At 35.6% G+C, this 21,680-nt stretch overlaps 1 protein-coding gene across 1 annotated transcript; it reads right to left on the reverse strand.

Annotated features, from left to right (window-relative positions):
- Positions 1–1,342: 1,342 nt before the first annotated feature.
- On the reverse strand, positions 1,343–21,607 carry LOC102808366 (EF-hand calcium-binding domain-containing protein 7-like). The gene is made up of 14 exons (XM_085503145.1): positions 21,453–21,607; positions 16,905–17,102; positions 14,278–14,343; positions 13,693–13,838; positions 12,731–12,817; positions 12,097–12,244; positions 10,735–10,965; positions 9,979–10,079; positions 9,163–9,317; positions 8,420–8,553; positions 7,765–7,913; positions 7,099–7,308; positions 5,530–5,637; positions 1,343–4,686 (listed from the first exon to the last, which is right to left on the reverse strand). The coding sequence occupies exons 2-14, from the start codon at positions 17,086–17,088 to the stop codon at positions 4,609–4,611; spliced, it is 1,797 nt and encodes a 598-aa protein (XP_085359271.1). The 5' UTR covers positions 17,089–17,102; positions 21,453–21,607; the 3' UTR covers positions 1,343–4,608.
- Between the last annotated feature and the right edge of the window lie 73 nt (positions 21,608–21,680).

Consider the following 21,680-nt stretch of genomic DNA (forward strand, 5'->3'; position numbering starts at 1 on the left):
TTACCACATACCACCCATTTTCCATGCATCATTAAATCACACACACATTAATCGCGGTTGAACGATCGTTTTCAGGCCCTCTTTAACAGAAAAAGTTCATCTAAAATTTTACAAATGTAATCAATCAATCACAAAACAGAAACAATTGCCAACGTGTGAGTGCTGCGTAATTTCCTGTTTGACTGACGCTTCGGTTTTCGCGTCACGTCACGTCACGTCACGTCATAGCTACCTCTTGCATAACATAACTACATGGCCTCTACAAAACGTTATTGAGATTCCCAAAACATTCGAAACACCTAGCCAACATGTATCTCCCGTTGAAAGCCGACGCGGTGAACATGGGCTGGTCCGGAATCTGGTTCTTTAAAAAGTGATAGTACTGTGCCAGGTTAAATTTCTCGGGACTTGTCTTTAAATCCAAGCTGTTCTTTTATAAATGAGGACGATTGTTCCACGTAGGAATCTACGGTATGGCGGTATAACTTTTTTTCAAATTGATTTTACGGCTTTCGTCTACTGATGTAACACCTTCGGATCGTTTGGAAGCGCGTAAATTCTCACACTATTACTATTACTATACGTCCGCCAAAAATACAACATTTCAAAAAAGCGCCGACCCAAAAATATATATAGTATGACGCAGTATTATAAAAGTATAGCGTAAGAGTATGGCTTCCTCTAATATTTTGGTTTTTGGCGGTGCTCATTTACTTCAGTTGGAGTCGGAAAGCCAGAAACAGTTGACTGTTTCAGGATATGTGGGCGTTGCTACAACACGAGAATTATATCAAATTTACTCGTACACGAGTGATAATTTTCAACCAACAAATCAATAACTGTCTATTTCAGTGGAACACAAATCCAAAATGGGAAATGTGTGGGTGGTCATTTCACACGCACTTTAAACAAATTTGTAATAAGAAACAATTTAACACAGGATTCAAAAAAAAATACGAATGTTATAAAAAAAAAGGATTACATTGAATTCAGGATAGAATTCCTCCCCCCCCCAAAAAAAAGCTTAGAACATATGTAATGTTTCAAGATACTTATACTTATGAAACTTATGTATCTGTACTTCCCCTCAAAGAAAGAATCACCATATTATATATATGCAACTTGTTAGACAACAGAAAATGAGCATTTTGTAAAAACACTCGAGGGCTAGTGTACACACTCCAAATCCCCGAGAGCCAGACACACAAGTTTTTCTTGTAAACCCCAAGCAAAAGAGGGCATAAATACAAACGATCATGCCAGCCCACTGGGGCCAGAATCCTGGGTCACCATACCACTGATGAACAGCTACTGCAAGAAACATAAACTCTTACTGTACATATAGCTTGTAATAATTTTATTATTAAAATATTACATCTTGATCGTTGCCACTATATTAAAATATACATGATTGGATGAATCAAAGGGTGAATAAAGACAAGGGTGTATATCTCATTGAAATCATGTGATACAAGTATAACAAGCAGCCTATCGGCTGAGATAGCTCCGCTGTTAGCAATGCACATTTCAATTAAAGAACTGAAGACATCATTAGAAAATGAACAATATGTACAGTATCAAAGCAATCGGACTTACAGTTTTTAACAAGAAGTCGAAAATATCACTTTCTACCAAAAATGACAAAAATATTCACCAAAATTAGAGAATTGAAGATATCATCACGAAATGAACAAATCTGAGAAAGGTCTACATGTAGTATCTATATATGTAATATCTAAGCAATTGAACTTTTGGTTTTTAACAAGAAGTCGAAAATATCACTTTTTACCAAAAATGACAAAAATATTCACCAAAATTAGAGAATTGAAGATATCATCACGAAATGAACAAATCTGAGAGAGGTCCACATGTAGTACCTATATATGTAGTATCAAAGCAATCAGAATTGCGGTTTTTAACAAGAAGTCGAAAATATCACTTTTTACCAAAAATAACAAAAATATTCACCAAAATTAGAGAATTGAAGATATCATCACGAAATGAACAAATCTGAGAGAGGTCCACATGTAGTACCTATATATGTAGTATCAAAGCAATTGGACTTGCGGTTTTTAACAAGAAGTCGAAAATATCACTTTTTACCAAAAATGACAAAAATATTCACCAAAATTAGAGAATTGAAGATATCAAGATGAAATGAACAAACCTCAGAGAGGTCTACCCAAGGTACATATACACCAAGTATCAAAGCATTCAGGCTTGTAGTTTTCAAGAAGAAGTCGAAAAAGTAAAACATTGACACGGACGACGACGACAGACAATCACTCATATGATAAGCTCCGCTCGACAAAGTCGAAAGTGGAGCTAAAAAGCAAGCAGTATGCAACCAACAATGGGGAGATAAAATAAGGCTGCATGCAAATGTACAATCTTACAAAAACTAAATAAACAAAAACTAAATAAAAAAATAAACAAAATGGGTTTTAGAAACTACACTTAAAGTATAACAGTTATCATGTGTTTGATATGGGTTCAATACAATGTAGCGGTATACGCAAAATTCTAATATGCACTGTGAAACAACCGCTGCTCTCTCAATGTCATTCAAAAAGCATTTTTTATTTGATTCATATAATAGAACGTGATAAATATATATACCACTGCACATGTATGCAATAAATATTAAAGTATCATTCAATTTTTATCTATATTGGAATAATTCATCGGTAGATGGTAGATTGATTGACAAGGACCAAAATGGAATTTACAGAATTCAATATTCAACGAATTATAATAATCCTCAACAATTTCATAAATTTGACACATATTCGATAAGCCATGTACCGGGTACATGTAGGTTCGAAAAAAGGCGAACAAAATTTTGGGTCACCAAACTACGCAATAAGTTAATAATGTGTTCATAGCATTATGGTGGGTACCCAAATTAAATGTGTGTGCTGCCCATTGTATTAACATTCTGTGTAACTACGTACTCTTATTCAAAATCCCACCGTTTATTTGAAAAATCATCCGCGTAAACTATAAATTACAACTGATTGCACCCGATCCCTAAAAATTTTCCGATTTTGGCGAATCCCAAAACTAATGTCAAATGAATAATAATCACATATAATTATGACCAAGAAATGTACAAACATGCGACATGGTAATGATTAAATACGGATAAGTAGAGGGCGATATTAAATAAATCATACAACCGTAATGTAATCTTATAATAATATAAAAGAAATGCATGTGTTCAAATACAACTTACAAATTTATTTAAGTACTGTCGAAATTTATCTTTCATTCTGTGATCTCCAGGAAATTGAATTGGGAGGATAATAATACATTTCATGTAATGAGTAATATATTTATACTCGTACATTAAATTTTCCATTACGATATGTAAACTTTTTAAATATATTTTTTGTATCCAGTTATTGATACTCAGTTAAACTACTACTGTTTCACTGTTTATGAACATTCAGCAAGTATGTAAGGTGGAGCATTTTCTACACTATAGACCACTCTCCCTTGCAGAGTCTTCAAGTTTATGATCTGACCTAGGGAGTCACAGAGAGCCACAACTGGTGGGGGTGTTTCCTGGCAACTACCTAGCTTAGTGATAAAAGACCCATAGTCTCTGTGAAGGAGAATGACTATAGACATTTTATCTAATGAACTAAGCTTTGATAAAGTCAGATATGTACTAGTATTGGTATACCATGATTCAGCCTATGTTATCTCAGAGACCAAATTGGCTGTATTCTGTCGGGCATACACGTAGTTGAGGTTGAAGCAAATGGGCAAAGTCACAGAAACACTTAAGCTGTTTTGCTAATAACTATAATGTAGGCTAGGCTAATGACCTGTGCAACAAGGCTTCATCCTTAAGTGGAAGCAAGACCTCAGGTTTTATAATAGTACAAGGATATAGGGGTGCTTTCTTTGCAGTGTTCAAACTTAGGTGTTAATAACTTCATAAATGACGTACGTTTGACAGAATACAGCCAAATTGTGTTATAGTTGATAAGACCACAGAAAAGTTTACCCTGGTGACAGGAAATGATGAAATCATTAAAAAGCCTTCACAGATAGTCTATATGAAAGGTGTATAACTGCGTCAACAGACAATGTGTTAAGATTTCTAAGAGCTGTATCTACTCTCAAACATCAGACACAACTTAAAAATTCTGATGGCGCGGAATCTCACAGTTGCACAGTATATGCTTCATAATTTTAACTGATCGGTTTTAAAAAATTTGATAAATGAGATTAAAATTGACAGTCAGTCCATGACATCAATGATAAACTAGTCGAGTAAATCAAGCAATCATTGTGTTTGATATTGCCGTTTGATCTGCAAGGATATCACTGCACTGAGCTTGACATGGTCAGTAATAATTACTGCGCCCTCCAAGCAGATTCATTCACTAACAAACTAGCAGGTTAACAGTCTGTAAACACAATTGTAAAACTGAGTACTGTAATGGAGATGTAGACTACTATAACAGAATATTATCAAAGCAACCCAGTTTTCTTTCAATATAGCAAATATATATTAACAAAACAATTAGTTTGATACTTTAATTATTCCAGCTTTCAATTCATCTTAATTTCTCATTCTTTAAAAATAGTTGGTAGTTATTTCGAAACTATCGTTTCTGTACACTTGACGGACCACTCCTTGTCCTCGTGGTTTGGTAAAAGATGATGACCAACCTGAAATTAAATAAATAATTTTTTTATATAAATCTACCGGGTATGTACCATTTTCATTGTAATGTCAAATTCCTTCGGAACTGATTTCTGTAAATGTCATTAATACATGTGATGTGTCTATCAAACCGAAGAAGAATTGAAGTTGTATTGTAGGCAATTTATTATAAAAAATCCTTCCAATTTTGAGTAACTTGGCCAAAAACCAAATCTGAAATAATGATCAAAAGCTGGTGTATTGCAACATTTATCAACTAGGTTACCTAGTTATTGTCTTCACTACAATAAATCCCATCATGCATTGCTGTTCAAACTCTACTTCAGGAGTGTGCTAAACACAACAAACCTAGGGGGTACGTAATGTTTGAAGTAGTAACTTGAGTAAAATTGTCGTCTTATGTATCAAACTATTGATTATACAGGAAATAACTTTGGTGCACCTCAGAAAAATCTTAACCGTTTCACCACTAGTTTCCTCTTTTCAGCACAAATTCACAAAATAGTGCTGTTTATAGTCTGCACTTTCCCTTCAGAAGATTAGCAAAAACTCAAATTGGCTTTAAAATTAGGATTCATTACTAAAAATATGGAAGAATATAAGAAAAAAAGTGCAGACAAATTTGGGTAAGAAAGTCTGGTGGTGAAAAGGTTAATAGAAATAATACTTCTCATCAAATATTAATTTTGTAATACAGTCCATCTTGATGACACCCTAAGATGCTGAAAATTTAATCAGAACCAAATCGATGTGCAGCTTGATATATGTTCTGCTTTTGGCAAGGTGGATATCTTGTGAAAACCACAGCTGTTGCAAAATAGTGTAAAACTACATGTATGACAACTCACAACTTTGGATTTGGATGGAACATCAACTGTGTAGTCCAAATTTCCCCTGTGACTGCAACAGTTCTTGCTTTTCAGGCAGTCCAGTCGAACTCTCACTTTGCTGTGGGACTGGAAAGGAGAAAAAAAAAACTTGTTTGAAATCTCAACTAAAGCTGGTACACACTTCCGCATGGACAGGTGTGAAAAATATTTACATGCATGATTCATACTGTTTGTGCACATTGTCCTACTAATGGTTTTCAAGGAAACAATTGTATGTGCACAAATCCCTGCATTGCTGGAATCACAAAACTGACCAACATGCATGTCATATGTAAACATTATATTGCTGTTTAATGCACATGGCAATTAAAGAACAAAAGATATCATTAGAAACTGAACAAATCTGAGAGAGGTCCACATGTAGTACCTATACAATGTATGTATAATATATCAAAACAATTGGACTTGCGGTTTTCAACAAGAAGTCAAAAATATCACTTTTTACCAAAAATTACGAAAATATTCATCAAAATTAGAGAATTAAAGATATCATCATGAAATGAACAAATCTGAGAGAGGTCCACATGTAGTACCTATATATGTAATATCAAAGGAATGGAGAGGATCAAAAATAGATGCCTAGGTTCAATATCTACAGTTCCTCAGAAAGTTGTGTTTTATTAAACAAGCAGCCTCTCGGCTGAGATAGCTCCGCTGTTAGCAATGCACATTTCGATTAAAGAACAGAAGATATCATTAGAAAATGAACAATATGCATAGTATCAATGCAATGGGACTTGCTGTTTTCAACAAGAATTCAAAAATATCATTTTTGACCATAAATGATTGTGGTTATTAACAAGAAGAAAATATCACTTTTTACCAAAAATGACAAAAATATTCACCAAAATTAGAGAATTGAAGATATCATCATGAATTGAACAAATCTGAGAGTGGTCTACCCAAGATACATATACACCAAGTATCAAAGCATTCAAGCTTGTAGTTTTCAAGAAGAAGTCGAAAAAGTAAAACATTGACACGGACGACGACGGACAATTACTCATATGATAAGCTCCGCTTGACAAAGTCGACAGCAGAGCTAAAAAGTTAAAAACAAAAATCACCCAATGCATATCCAAGAAACATTTCCAAAATAGAGCATTAATAAAACAGAAATGGCTGTTTGGTGGCCATATCTGATCATATATCCAAAGACATATGGTACTCACAAAATAAAATACTGGTAATTTTGAAAGGCGGTGGTCATGGCGCTGCGCATGTGAGACATTTGTGTTGATAAACATTGATTTTCCCACAATCCAATGCACTCTTCTAATGGAAATCACAAGTATGAGGTTTGACCTGGCCATGATTTGCACTAATTACCGTTGATGACTCCTTTGATACTTTCCAATCATCTAAATAAAGCTTAGTAACGTCAATCAAGAAAATGTTTTATGATGATTTAATAAAAGCAAAAATTATATGCCTGTATAAACAGAAGCTTTCTTGTTCTCAAGGTCTGTTTGAGGAAAGGACACTTTCTACATTTCACGGTTGTACAGTGGTACTGTAAATACATACCTTGTTGTCTAAAACAATACTAGCTCTAGTATCTCCTGTGTAAGTGAACATAGTAAGATCTTTCATTCCTTTAATCCTTGTTTCCACTCCATCTCTAATAGACGTTGAACACAGGGCATTTTCTAATGCATGCCCACCTTCACTTGCCTCCAACGCTTTCAGCTTTACCCTGGCATCCTCTGTATAAATATCTAATTGGAAGGAAGATGCCTGCAAACAGAATACAACATGACATGTTGTTATTTTGGAATACAGAGGATATATTCTGTTAATTCAAATTAAAGTTTCGGAATGCAGGAAACAGGTGGGTGCCATATTTTTTAGTAACATGTGCACTTACATGTGTATGGCAGGTCTATGGTCAAAATAAGTAATATATGAATAATCCAATATAAAGTTAATGCAATTTTTTTTATTTACATGTAGTTCTATTAGAGTGTGCTTCTAATAGAAATACAGGGAGTAACTGAAATACAGGTTGAGAAAGAACCAAAGAACCAAGATTGAATGATGGTGTTTGGCTCCTGTCAAGGCGAATATTTTGCAAAAACCACAGAACACAGGTAGGTAATTGACCCTTTGGTTCAGTATTTTGAATGTTGTGGCTTTGATAACGGAGCTTTCTAGTGGTGAATATACTGGTGACATCAATGATAGCATACATACCTCATCAAGAGTTAAATCTTTTGAAAATCCCATAGAGCTGAGGGTAACCCAAAGATCTTCTAAATCCCCATCGCTGTCATTGGCCTCCATTTGATGCAGATCAAAGAATCCTTTCTTTGTGATTTCCCCATTTTTTAACTCAAAGTTTTCTGTTTGAAAAAAAATAAAATTCTACAGTCAAGAAACGGTATTCTTCATCCATGGTTGACAATTCTATGGAATGAGCCTATTTTATAATATTATGTTTTAAAACTTATAAAAACATCTTTCACAAAAGAAACCTGAAAAACTTTTTCTATATTTTGATAAAGATCTGCAGCCAATGAGTAATGTGCATTTGATCCAAAATTAGCAATAAAACTGCAGAAAAATACATATAAATATTGGCCGAGATGAGAGGGATTCAAGATGCCCCTACACACGACTGTCATCGCTGTTCCAAATGACTCAAAACACAACTCCAAGTTTTAGGTTGCCAGAAAACAATCGGCTTATCATAAATGAGCTGTCTTGCTAAACATAATTTGCGAAACGACCAGAAGTACACAATTTTCAAATTCTCAGGGTGAAATCTTAGCAAACATAAACCGTAGTCTAGTTTGAATAATGATGATCTTCACTATATACATGTACACGACTACAGCTATATACAAACCTTCCACGACTTCCCACGCATCATCGTCACAGTGTTCACCACTGGTCCGTACTTGAAAGAAATCAAACTCTTCTCGGCTCAAAGTCCCGTTGCCGTCCAAGTCAATCATATCAAACATAATTGACAGCGTATCTCTGTAGAACAGAATTTATAATTTTAATCAATGAGGTTCCATTAAAAACAACTGTACATTTCAGGTTATAGAAAGTTATCAGTGATTTGTGTGCATCCATACAAGTGTGCTCTCAATTAAACAGGATTGAATTTGGAGGAATCAAAATGGAATTCCCCAAATCTAGTTGAAACTGCTAGTTTACTGTAGGAGGGAGGGGTTTTTCAAGAAAAAAAGTACCATTCCAATGAGCATACAGCCTCCCAATGTGAAATGAACATGAGAACTGCATGGCAACCATCACGGTGAAAACAAAGGCTGAAAACTCTCAGAAAACGATACTTTGGGATGGTTGTTGAGACTCCCTTGAACAGTATAACAAGAGTACCCTTGCGTGTGTAACGCATATAAATTTGATTGTTCAGGATTACTTCAAAGTTGAGTTCCTGTTGTTTTCTCGAATTTTCACCGGCTCTTCACTCGGCGTTCCTCAGCAGCGCGCACAGAGCCCATAGAAATACGTGGTACAGTGGTGCGCGTCTTAGCAACGTAGAACGTCTTGTGACGTAGCTCCGCCCCAAGGATTACAAAGTTATGCACTGAGGTGTGGATATAACTAACTTATACTTACTTAAACGCTTTTGTTAAGATATATGAATCATTTTCTTTTTTAACAAGTGTAGCTTCTTTTTTGTGGTTTGATCGTCTTTTTTTGAATCTACACCCCGTAGTGAATGGTATGAGTCGATAGGTTCCCGATCTCAAATCGCATCGCAAAGTGTTATTCTGAAAATAGACATAAGGAATTGTTTGATGTTTCTTTGAGAGTGTTCAGGTGATTCATTGTGAGTACATATTTGTTGTGTATGAGCAATAGGTACAATCATAAAGACTGTTTTGAGCGTCAGACGTGTGCATTCATAATAAAAAATCAGTAGCCAAATCAGTACTGCCTTCATATTAAACCCTGATAATAAAATCTGGGAGGTGATTACCAGACTTGGCAATTACTTTTAACTCTTAACTTGGCTAATTTGTTGGCAAAATATGTTTTTATTGTAGCATTTAGCTAGTACGTAACATAAAAACTTCTTCCCACTAGCAACAAATGTATCTACGTAAGTGTCTGAGAACTTGAATACAGGAAAAACAGACAGACACGTTTCGTAATATGATGCAGCTTGTCTCCTCTTATGATGTGACCCCCAAATCAAATTGCACATTCCAATGCTCAGCTCAATGGTTAGCCAATTAGCTGGTAATATTGTGGATTTAGTTCCATTCATTATTGAGATAACAATAACAATCAAATTACAACCAGATATAACGCATGTAAAAACATATGCAATGTGGCAGCTGTGGTACTTTCAAAGTTTATTAATCACCGCTACCATCAAGCATGATCACAGCCGTGCAAGTCATTCAACACTGAATGGTTTCGTCTTACCTGGTGATGTTTTGTGTGAGTATAAGCAATACAATCGTTATCATCATCTTCCCTCACTATAAATAATGCTGTATCAATATGTTTACCAACAATGCTGTCTCCTAGTGTAAACAGAATCACAGAGTTTAATAGTACGGTGGTCATCGAATTTCATGTAAATAAGCAATGTATTTTACACGCGTTACATACATTGCTATGAGTCCCATATCGAACAGGACGCAGCACGACGACTGTCGCCCTTTAAGACACGATACAGTGTGATGTAAAAATAATTAGTCTGGCTCATATCTATATTACATCGGTTTTGGGTAAATAAAGGGATGGATCGAGGAACTTTTGGGTAGCTGGTTAAACTTCTAAACCAGACAGCAAAATGTATAATGTATGTTCACATATTACCACTACCATGACAACTATGACAATTTAGACAGTTATAAAACCGCAAGCTATAGCTAGAGTAGAATACTCATAAGCAGAATAAGCAAGAATAAATGACATATTTCCAGGATTCATCCAGATTCACTCTTGTTATGAATTACTGCAGATAGCAATGAAGGCAAATCCTTGCGATGATAAACAAAATTTGTCAGAACATGAATGAAAATTATTAGCAAATGAAACTTAAAGAATAATTGAAATCAATTATAATGCTCATGGATTATTTGCTTAATTCATGCCACCAAATATGCCAACACCAAAGTACTTAAGATGTACCATTTCAAAGTTGAACTTTGGATGAATATGTCACATACTTACCATCTGCATCCACAGGGTTCCGTGAATGTATTGTCAGCCATACATTAGTAGCACTTGGTACATCTAATCGATACTGATTACTTATAATAGCACCGTCATCGTCAAAGTGGAAACTTCCTTTACTAGTAGTATGATGCCAGTTTCTTAAACTCTTTGGTTCAACAGCTTTTGAATTAGCGGGATGCGATAAGGCAGTTTTTGTTCGTGTGTGACTGGAGTCTTGCAAACCGGCTGCAGAGAGTAAATATAACATTAATAGGTATTGAATTGAAGTACACTAAGCGTTCATCTCGTTTGTGACAGTATTCCAGTTTTCAAACTTTTAGACATACATGTAACTAATTTATATAAACTTAAAGTATATGTATTATATATAAAAATATCAAAGCACTCAAGTTTTCAAGAAGTCAACGATAATTGTTAACAGATGACAGACGGACAATCACCAACATTTACATAAATTTCCGTTCTCTTATTACTGAAATAATTTGTTTCTATACATGATATCGAAAAGCTTCAAGTTAATCAATCAAACTAATAGTCCCTGCTAGATTCATGTTCTTTAAAAGTACATGTTGTAATCTGAGAGGTAAGATGAGGTAGTTACAGCTGGAAATGAAAAGTGCCTTTCAAAAATCAATGTTGACATGCAAGTTACATGACTGGAGTAGTTGCTGGTGTAAAGCCTCACACTTGTAATTCTATTCTTTGTTGACTATTTAAAGCAATGGAAATTTTCAATAAAAATTGACAGGTTCATAGAAATGTAGCCTGTCAATTGAAACGTTGTGCCTGTCTAAAATATGAAGTAGCTGCCTAAAAAATGACAGACAGGTAGACAGGTGGCTGGTGAGAGACCTGGTAAGTTGAGAGGGCAGTAATTTGTCATGTCTCTGTGCATAGTGACTAACAAAATAAATATATAGTTTAATAGTGCATTCATACTAGTATATAAAAATTCCAAGAGTACAGCAGAAGCAAAAAAATCTTTCACATAATTTTTGTGTGGGAATTCAATTCTTTAGTCAGATAGAAGCCAATTTTGAAACAGGAAATAATTTTGAAACAGGAAATAATTTTGATTGAAACAGGAAATAATTTCTCTCACAGTTTTGTTATTGTATCCAATGTGTACAGATACTATGACTTTAATGAATGAATGAATGAATGCACTCATTAAATTGGTGCAAAATGCAATCATCTTTTGGCATAATTTCAAGGCTCATGTGCTGTATTGTGTGTATTTTGAAGTTGTCTTTTGATGTCTCTTGAATGCTAACAGTAAACTTGTTCCACATTGAATCCCATAAAACTGCCACTCTGATGACATACACATTATGTGTTCGGGTGACTCGACATTACCTCTTTTTGCTGGTCTTGGGGACGGAACAGGGGAATTATCAGCAAGTGAATGTCCAAAGCTACTTTTTTTAGACTTCTCAATCTTGTCCAATTTATCTTTGGCAATCTGTTTGGCTTTAGTTGATGTAGACATCAACATCTTACTGAACTGAAAAGAACAATTATTACAACATGTCTGTGTCAAAATTCAACACACCGTCTGCTGAAGGATACAGACGGTCAAAATGAACGAGAGAAAAAACATCAGGTGTGTTTCAAGTTTCCACACAGTAGTCGTCATTATATGTTTTAAAATTTGGATATACATTGTGCATAAGAAAGCTATCAAGCTGCATGGAATGATGCAATTATTTTAATGCTTTAAACTGCAGCTCCGGTGCATAAAAATAAAGATGTCGATCAGCTAGATTTCAGTTTGAAAATCGCACTCAAAAGTTGACACATCTGGTCCCTGTAATCTGTGACATCACTTTTTTATAATTAGAATGCATAGTGTTGTACATATTTTTCTATTTCATACAATAATCAATACAAGATTTATTTTTACAGTATGTTTACACGTATGTAAATTGCCATACTGTAATACAGCATGTGTCATTGATGTACATGTAATTAACTACAATTTATTTCTCACCTCATTGTAATCAAGTCTTCTATCGCCATCATCATCGGCTTCATCAATCATAGCTCGTACTTCGGCTTTGGTCATCTTTTCACCCCTCTAAAATGATTACAATATTAATAATGATATTACAAAGTATATACAAAAGCATTATGATTATTGTATCGAACAGTGCGTATTTATGGTATTATACACATTGTCCTAATTTTACCAAAATTATTTTATGAGGCTTGTTTCTGCACCGTAATTTACATAAAGTGGTGCTATTGTATTCCTGCCATGTGTTATATTGATGCTACATCTGATGTAAAAATAAGAATATGTTCAGAGGACCAGCAAAAGGTCTGCCCCAGATCCTTAGATACTAAATATGAAAGCAATTTGACTGATGGTTTTAGAGAAGAAGTTGAAAATAACACTTTCAGCTAAAAATATCAACAAAATAATAATGAAAAAATTCACTTAAAAGACAAATTTGAAGATAATACTATCACGTCAACAGGCCACACAGAGGACCAAACAAGATACCTACATGCAAAATAGCATGTCAATCAAAGTGACATTGTTTGAGAAATTGACGAAAATATCAATTTTCAACTTTTTTGACCCAATTTCCATTTTTGTTGATGGATCTACTGCTCTTGTGGCTGGATTCAACATGCGAAACATAAGATCTAAATAAGGAAGACTTCGCCTGGTTAGGCTTTAACAGGTGGCTAAATTATTTTTTCTGTCAGATGTATAATAACAGATCTCAATCTAAATCTGTCAACAGCTGATTCTCAACACTGACTCCAGGATAGAAATGTGGCTACATGTTTCGGGTCAAGTGGTTTCAAATTTAATCAGAATTGACATATTCAAGTGATTCATTAGGACCATCAATGGATCAGCAAAATTTCACTGGTCTGATGGATTTGTAGGTGTTTCTGATCAGCGTCAAACTGTGGTACATACTCCAAAGTGAAACTCACCTCAGTCATTACTTTATACAACTCATCATGAGATATATATCCATCCCCATTCATATCTATCTTTTTAAAAGCTCTGATCAAATCCGCCTCTGATGTGGCCTTCTCTTTTCTCATGATATCACAAAAGTCATTATAGCTCAGTTGGTCTGTCAAAAAAAAAAAAAAAACGAGTTCAAAAACAACTTTCAAGTACAGTAGAAGATGGCAATGTTATTTTTCTTTGTGGATGAAGTCAAAAATCCATTTTGTGATGTACGTAAGCTGAGTGAATAAATTTAGTGAGTAGTCAAAAAACTTGATCATGCGTTTGAAATATTTCTTCTGACTGACACCCAACATAATCCTTTCAGAAACTTGACCCATTCATTCATTCCTTCATTCATTGCCTGATAATTTAGTTTTTTAGCAACTTATCATACACAGTGGATTATGTTTTATAAGAAATAGTGTGCCCTCTAAAACACTAACACACACAAATATTTTGTGATGCAGTATTAACCATGTATATTGCATATACACATAGTCCATGGTGTAACCACTACTGATGTAGTTTTACCCTAATTACCCTAATTGTATTTTACTTACTTGTGTCACTAGACCAATATTTGCTGAGTGTTCGATTTGAGGGATTACGACCTGCTTGGTATAGCACTACATGAAAAATAGTAGTCATGCATGTAAAGTTAGTAAAATGAACAATCAAACTACCAGTATACTGTAAAATACTTTATTTTCATTATTTTCACTGAAGGAATGATTCAGTGAAAATAAAAAAAATCAGCGAATATACCTTTTTTCCTATATTTTACATTCAACTTCACAAAAATCAGTGAAAATAAATTCTATACAAAACACCCAAAAAGTTTTTTCAGCAAAAAATTAATTCCAGCTAAAATAAAGTATTTTACAGTACTTCATGTAACCCTCAATGTTCCTTGTAAGTCTTATTTATCGAAAGTACTTTCAGTGAAAGTGTAAATGTTTTAAATGATGTCACTTTAATTAATACACTTTGTGAGTTATTATTCACAAAGATGTTGCTTTCAAACAAAAAATGATTAAATGACAAGTCATTGTCAATGACACGTCCCCGTTCCGTTCATATTTGAGTGACATATACATTCAAAGCAGATCATGACCGAAATGCACCTGCATATGTACAACACATTGTGCTAAATCTGAACAAAATCCATCCATGCATGACTGAGATCCGGTTCTGGAATTGTGAAAATACGTGATTTTGATGCATTTTCGGCCTTAAAATGGCCATCATTCCACTATTGTTAAGCAGATCATGAAACAAATGCACATCTCTATTTGTGACATGATGTACTATGTGTGTGTGAAGTTTGAACTTGATCAATCTAGACATGTCTCGGATACGGATCCAGAACTGAATTCTTTAAAACAAAATGGCCGCCAGTCGGCCATTTCGAACTTGATTCGAAAAAAAAAATGACGTGCATCAAGGTCCTATTATGTTTAATGTATGTACCAAATTTGAACAAAATCCATCCATGCATAACTGAGATACGGGTCCGGAATGGTGAAAATGTGCGATTTCAATGCATTTTCGGCCTTAAAGCGGCCCCCATTTGGCTATCGTTAATGAGATCATGAAACAAATGCACATACATATTTGTGACATGATGTACCTTGTGTGTGTAAAGCTTGAACTTGATCAATCCAGACATGTCTTGGATACGGATCCAGAACTGAATTCTTTAACAAAATGGCCGCCAGTCGGCCATTTCGAACTTGATCCGAAAAAAAAAAAGATGTGCATCAAGGTCCTATTATGTTTAATGTATGTACCAAATTTGAACAAAATCCATCCATGCATAACTGAGATACGGGTCGGGAATGGTGAAAATGTGCGATTTCAATGCATTTTCGGCCTTAAAGCGGCCCCCATTTGGCTATCGTTAATGAGATCATGAAACAAATGCACATACATATTTGTGACATGATGTACCTTGTGTGTGTGAAGTTTGAACTTGATCAATCCAGACATGTCTCGGATACGGATCCAGAACTGAATTCTTTAAAACAAAATGGCCGCCAGTCGGCCATTTCGAACTTGATTCGAAAAAAAAAATGACGTGCATCAAGGTCCTAATATGTTTAATGTATGTACCAAATTTGAATGAAATCCGTCCATGCATAACTGAGATCCGGGTCCGGAATGGTGAAAATGTGCGATTTCAATGCATTTTCGGCCTTAAAGCGGCCGCCATTTGGCTATCGTTAATGAGATCATGAAACAAATGCACATACATATTTGTGACATGATGTACCTTGTGTGTGTGAAGTTTGAACTTGATCAATCCAGACATGTCTCGGATACGGATCCAGAACTGAATTCTTTAAAACAACTTGATTCGAACTTAAAAAATGACGTGCATCAAGGTCCTATTATGTTTAATGTATGTACCAAATTTGAGATCCGGGTCCGGAATGGTGAAAATGTGCGATTTCAATGCATTTTCGGCTTTAAAGCGACCGCCATTTGGCTATCGTTAATGAGATCATGAAATAAATGCACATACATATTTGTGACATGATGTACCTTGTGTGTGTGAAGTTTGAACTCGATCAATCCAAGCATGTCTCAGATACGGATCCAGAACTGAATTCTTTAAAACAAAATAGCCGCCAGTTTGCCATTTCGAACCCGATCCAAAAAAAAAAAAATGACGTGCATCAAGGTTCTATTATGTTTAATGTATGTACCAAATTTGAACAAAATCCGTCCATGCATAACTGAGATCCGGGTCCGGAATGGTGAAAATGTGCGATTTTGATGCATTTTCGGCCTTAAAATGGCCGCTATTCGGCTATCGTTAATCAGATCATGAAAAAAATGCATGTGCATATGTCCCATATAATGTGTGATGTATGAGTGAAGTTTGAACTTAATCGGTCCATGCATGTTCGAGATACAGGTGATCACGGACGGACGGACGCACACAGGGCAAAACATAAGTCCCCGTTTTCGGACTGCGTCCGAACGGGGACTAAAAACAGTCGGAATTGAAAAAAAATCTACCATCTGCACAAGTTCTTACGTGATTTCTTTCATCATGTGATATACAGCGTTGATTAGGCCAGTTCTACTTTTAGTAAAATCTTGCATTCACGTCAAACTCTACTGGACAATCTGAGAAACATTTGTCTTAGTATTTTCATGCATTAATACATCTGATTCGTACCTTGAGACAACTCTTCCTTTGATCTGATTGGTTCGGTTACACTGTCAAACACTATAGTGTAAACTGAATGACATTCACTTAATAGTTCGGAATCGTTACTTCTGTGTGATCCGGCAGATCCAGGTGACCTATAGCTAGTGCTGTCAACTGAACTTTTACTGGTCTTTCTGCGACTACCACTCATTTTGTTCTGCTTTTCTGTTGACAAAGCAAAGAGTCATACTTCAGTCATCAACGAACTGTGAGGTTGATGCACAGCATGTGTTTTTATTTTATGTAAACAAACAATATATTATACAGGTTATGTTTACATAACAAATACAGATTCATGGCAGTGTAAACTGATATTATATTTTCTCAGTCTCACTCTCTAACAACAAAGAAATTGCAATGCTATTTAAATTGGCAATTTTGTTTGGTTGGTTTTTTATACATGTACCAGCAAATCTGTCAAAACCATACGTATTGACTCTCACACACAAATTAAAACAAATAGTGAAAAGATGCATTGAACTTTCAGTTCAAATGGCATTACTCAGTTACATTACAGATACAAATACAGAAGTACATGTATATTACTAACGACAAGAAAAGTTTGTATATATGAGTGTTATTCTGTTATTTTTTATCGATAAAAAAAGCATAAATAAATATAGTTGGGTACATCGCTGTATTATACAGATAGGTGAATCAACTTCTTTTTATCTATTTCTGAAATTATTGCTACAAAAAGTTCACTAAAGTTACATAACAGGAACAAAATAAGGGTAACAATAAAAACAAAAATATACTGCAATTTTGTTTGATGTCTCTGTCTTGTGGAAAAGTAACATTTAATAAATTCAGCTTTTCAGTAATTATGCATGTTCAACCATTAACAAAATTAAATTTTGTTTTCTTGTCCCGATTCATAAATGGGGATGAAATTTGAAGATTCTGGAGTTAGTGTAGAATAGGAGTCCGCAGTAATCTCTTGAAAATACAGTTTTCATGATATAAATTGTACGTGCATACCAAACACTTTCTTGTTGAATAAACTTTACAGTGATGTTAATAATTTGAAAAAAAACACACAAGAAAATGCCCTAAAAGTCCAAATTAGCGAATAGTAAACACATGATTACTATAGTTCAACAAGGTCACACATTGTCTTGTGCACATGTAAATAAATTATGACATCATAGCATGGACGTACTAGAGATGGACGCTGCACGGTGTTTACTCGCTATGATGTATGTGCGTTGCCGCCACCAGATTACTGTTAATCCAGATCGTGTCTGCATAATTTCCTGTCCACGGGGAACGATCACGAACACACTCGATTATAGCTCGGTTCATCTTCATTTTGTCCCGAACGCCCCCGGCGATCTGTTTACGATCGTCAAGAGAAAACAAAATGGCAACGAGCAGGCAACAGAAAGTTTGGTTTCGGTTTGGATTTTGTTGATCCCGACATTTTAGAACTAGACGAAAATGATTTTGATATTGAAAACACTGAAACTGTCGACTCAGCTGTCCCTGAAGAGGACGAACAGCAGTATTGTTTCTCGCGAGAGCCCACCATGAACGTGGAAGCTAATGTTAAGGAAGTCCATGTTTAACATCGAATTACGGCGGCCGAACTTTTCCGAACATTTTGAGCTTTGTGCCATCTGGAAATTTCACTCAAATTGAACCTCGGATAAAAAAATCGTCATTCGCTCACACCGGGTTTACTGGCAATATTAAATTAAAATTGTTAACAAATGCAGAAGATCGGTACAAACATGCTCGTAAACTTGCCTAGAACATACGGAATTGCGTTAAGCCCTTGATTTACAACTTAACATTGCACCAACTCACGGGCAAGGTCTGTACTTTTTTTTTGACCCAATATAATATAAAATTTAAGATTTGAATCTTGTCGTGAAAAATCAAAACTAAGATCGGGCGGCAACTCAGCCAAGATGAAAGTACGTCTGCCTATTCATAAATTTAAGATGAGTACAATAGAAAGACAATGCGTCTTATTAGGTGTGAATCACCGTGCAGCGTTCATCTCTAGTACGTCCATGATCAAAGAAAGTTACTTTTTGCTAATATGAATTAGTGTCTTAGCATTAAGTTAAGGGGGCAGATGTAGGGTACGTAATAAGATATATGGTACATTGTCAAGCTTCCCAATATAGCTGTTGTCTTTGATGTTCCATGAAAACATTTCTACTGGTAGTGCTCTGGTGTTATACACTTCCTGTACATGTAGTAGGCTTACATATAGGCCCACGTACATGTATACTATAAATACACTTCTAAACAATAGGGATTATTTCATTGCAAGTCATGCTGTAGTAAACAGCTCCAGCCAATCTCTGGTAAAGTCAAGTTTTCTTCAACTACTCATTGCTGTTTTAATGAAATTAATACTGTGTTTAGTATTGTTTACTGTTATGTTCAGAGTGCAAGGATTTTTTTTAAACAAGGGAACAAGGGTGCAGCGCCCTCATGCCATGGTCATGCGCCCCCTTACCCTGGGGAGCAGATCCTCTGGCAACCATAAAATTCTGACTGACCAGGGATCACATGTGGCCACAGTCTTCAACTGTGACCTGTCTGATAGTAATTTTGGCCCCAAGGAAGCCATTTTAACTTAGAATTATCAAAAACTCCACACCCTGGTAGGGAGAAACCATACCGCCCCACTTAGTGGAATTGCAGTGCTCCCTCTGGCAGTTTTTTTTCTAGAAAAACTCCTGAGAGTGTGCATACGTGGTGATCTAACCCTAGATCATTGGGTGAGCGTGTATGTGTTAGAAGGGGTATGCTCGGCGATGTAACCCAATATCTCCAAAGTTTACAAAAGAATAGTAAGAAGGTATACATGTTAGTTCTACGGTTACAAAAAAATACCAAAGCAAATTCAAAAAATGCAGATTGCAGAATAACGGGAAGTAGCACAGAGTCTCATTGTCAGTTCATTTTTTCAAGAACAATATCTCTAGATGTGCTTACATTGATTATCATGGGCTCATCCTGAGCTAAGCGTTCACACACTTTGTTAGCCCGTGCTATCGATCCAGATCAGGTCTTAAAAAACAGCCAGATTTAATCTGTATTTAGCGATTCTTACCCATGCTAAGTGTTCACACACACTTTCATAGCACAAGCTTAGGTACTCACGGTTACTAAAAAAGTAGTAGTAGTTTTTAGTAACCGTACTTATGCTAAGGAGCTGTGCGTGAATGCTACTATTGACCCTTCATTGGATTACTGTTTTTACTTGTAAATAAACTAAAAGGGTTTTAGTAAACCATAGACAACTAATAAACAGACTGGCAATGTCTATTGTTTAAGGTGTTAATCAGCTTAATTCTATATGCTATGAGTGCCTCACTCAGTTGTATTGACATAGACACCATCAAAGTTTAACGAACATCAGATATTCTGCACACTTCTTTGAAAATTGTGTATTTCTTCGTAAAACAACAGGAGATGCATTCAAGACATTTTGCCCTTTGTAGCTGTATAAAATTTTAAGAATCGACCAACATTTAGGCGAGTTACAAGTAACTGAATGTTTTAGTATATACCTCAAATAGTTGTTGAATACAATGATATTTCTTGCTGTTGCGGATTTTGCGGAAGGTTTTCGTCATTTTTTCCGGAAGGGCATATCGCAGCATTTTGAGCGATCATACCACTTTGGGTGTTAACATTTCTTTTTTGTGTTCAATACATGGGATAGCTGGTGTCATATACATGATAACTCTTAGCGTATCAGCGTAATCCAGTTAGCGGTAAAAACTGGAGGTGTGTTATTTTTGTCACGTTCAACTTTATAGTACGTGACTTGCTAAATTCTTCCGTAAATGCCATTTTCGAAGTTCGGTGTGGTCATGGAGGTAATACCTCTCATTACCTCCATGGTGTGGCTCACTAACAACTGCTGTTGTCCATGGCTTCCTGTGTTTCATATCTCGCGATATATCGCGATAGTTGGTTGGAATATGAATAGATCTTGCATTACTTTCTGAGATCTAATGATAATCTCGTTGCTCTGCAACTTTTATTAGACATGGTAAGAACTGATAACCTAAACAAACTTGGCACGCATTACTTCAATAGAAAACGCCTCGTTGCCAGTTGTTTATTAGCTGTCTGAGGCAACAACCACATCTCCAATAAACAGTCGCTCGGGCGACTGAATTGAGCCACTATTTATCCATGGAAATGCACACTTAAATATTTGATATGATATAAATACTGAAATTACAGCCTGCAATTATCTAGGCTCCAAACCTGTCCGAGCAAGCATGACGACCTTCAGACACGGTCGTCAGTTATATTATGCCATAATGGTCGATTGTTTATGCAATTAGTATTATCGTTGCGTACCATTACCAATATTGGGTGTGAAGTCTTCTAATATGGCCGCATAAACACTGGTTATTTATTTTACTATAAACTAACACCGTCTCCTGGACACCGATGCTGTGAGCAGCGGCCAGACATCAAGTACGAGGCGAATAACAGCGCCTGGCGACAACAATCTAGCGCCCATTAGGTACCTACCTGTTGACGCAACTTGAAATAGACGAGGGTGCTTCACGTATTATTCAGTGAATGTTATTCAATATAGAAGAATTCCTGATTTTAGTTAAATGACCATTAGCAATAACCGAACATTAAATCTTGCGGGCAGCAACACTATCAACAGCTTCAGCCATTTTGTTACTAAATGCTCACCGAAGCTGCGCACAAACGTTAAAATCGTCAGACTACTTAACCTAGTTAAAACTA

The sequence above is a fragment of the Saccoglossus kowalevskii genome, chromosome 9 (genome assembly GCF_978046115.1).
Source record: "Saccoglossus kowalevskii chromosome 9, keSacKowa6.1, whole genome shotgun sequence".
In the NCBI taxonomy this organism is placed as follows: Eukaryota; Metazoa; Hemichordata; class Enteropneusta; family Harrimaniidae; genus Saccoglossus; species Saccoglossus kowalevskii.

What these genes read in the sequence shown, in the direction of transcription:
- LOC102808366 (XM_085503145.1), bottom strand. Translation starts at nt 17,088, where the DNA reads ATGAGTGGTAGTCGCAGAAAGACCAGTAAAAGTTCAGTTGACAGCACT. An exon ending in AAAGGAAGAGTTGTCTCAAG is followed by an intron (nt 14,344 to 16,904) that starts GTACGAATCAGA and finishes TTTTTCATGTAG; the next exon opens with TGCTATACCAAGCAGGTCGT. An exon ending in ATCTTAACAAAAGCGTTTAA is followed by an intron (nt 8,554 to 9,162) that starts GTAAGTATAAGT and finishes TCTGTTCTACAG; the next exon opens with AGATACGCTGTCAATTATGT.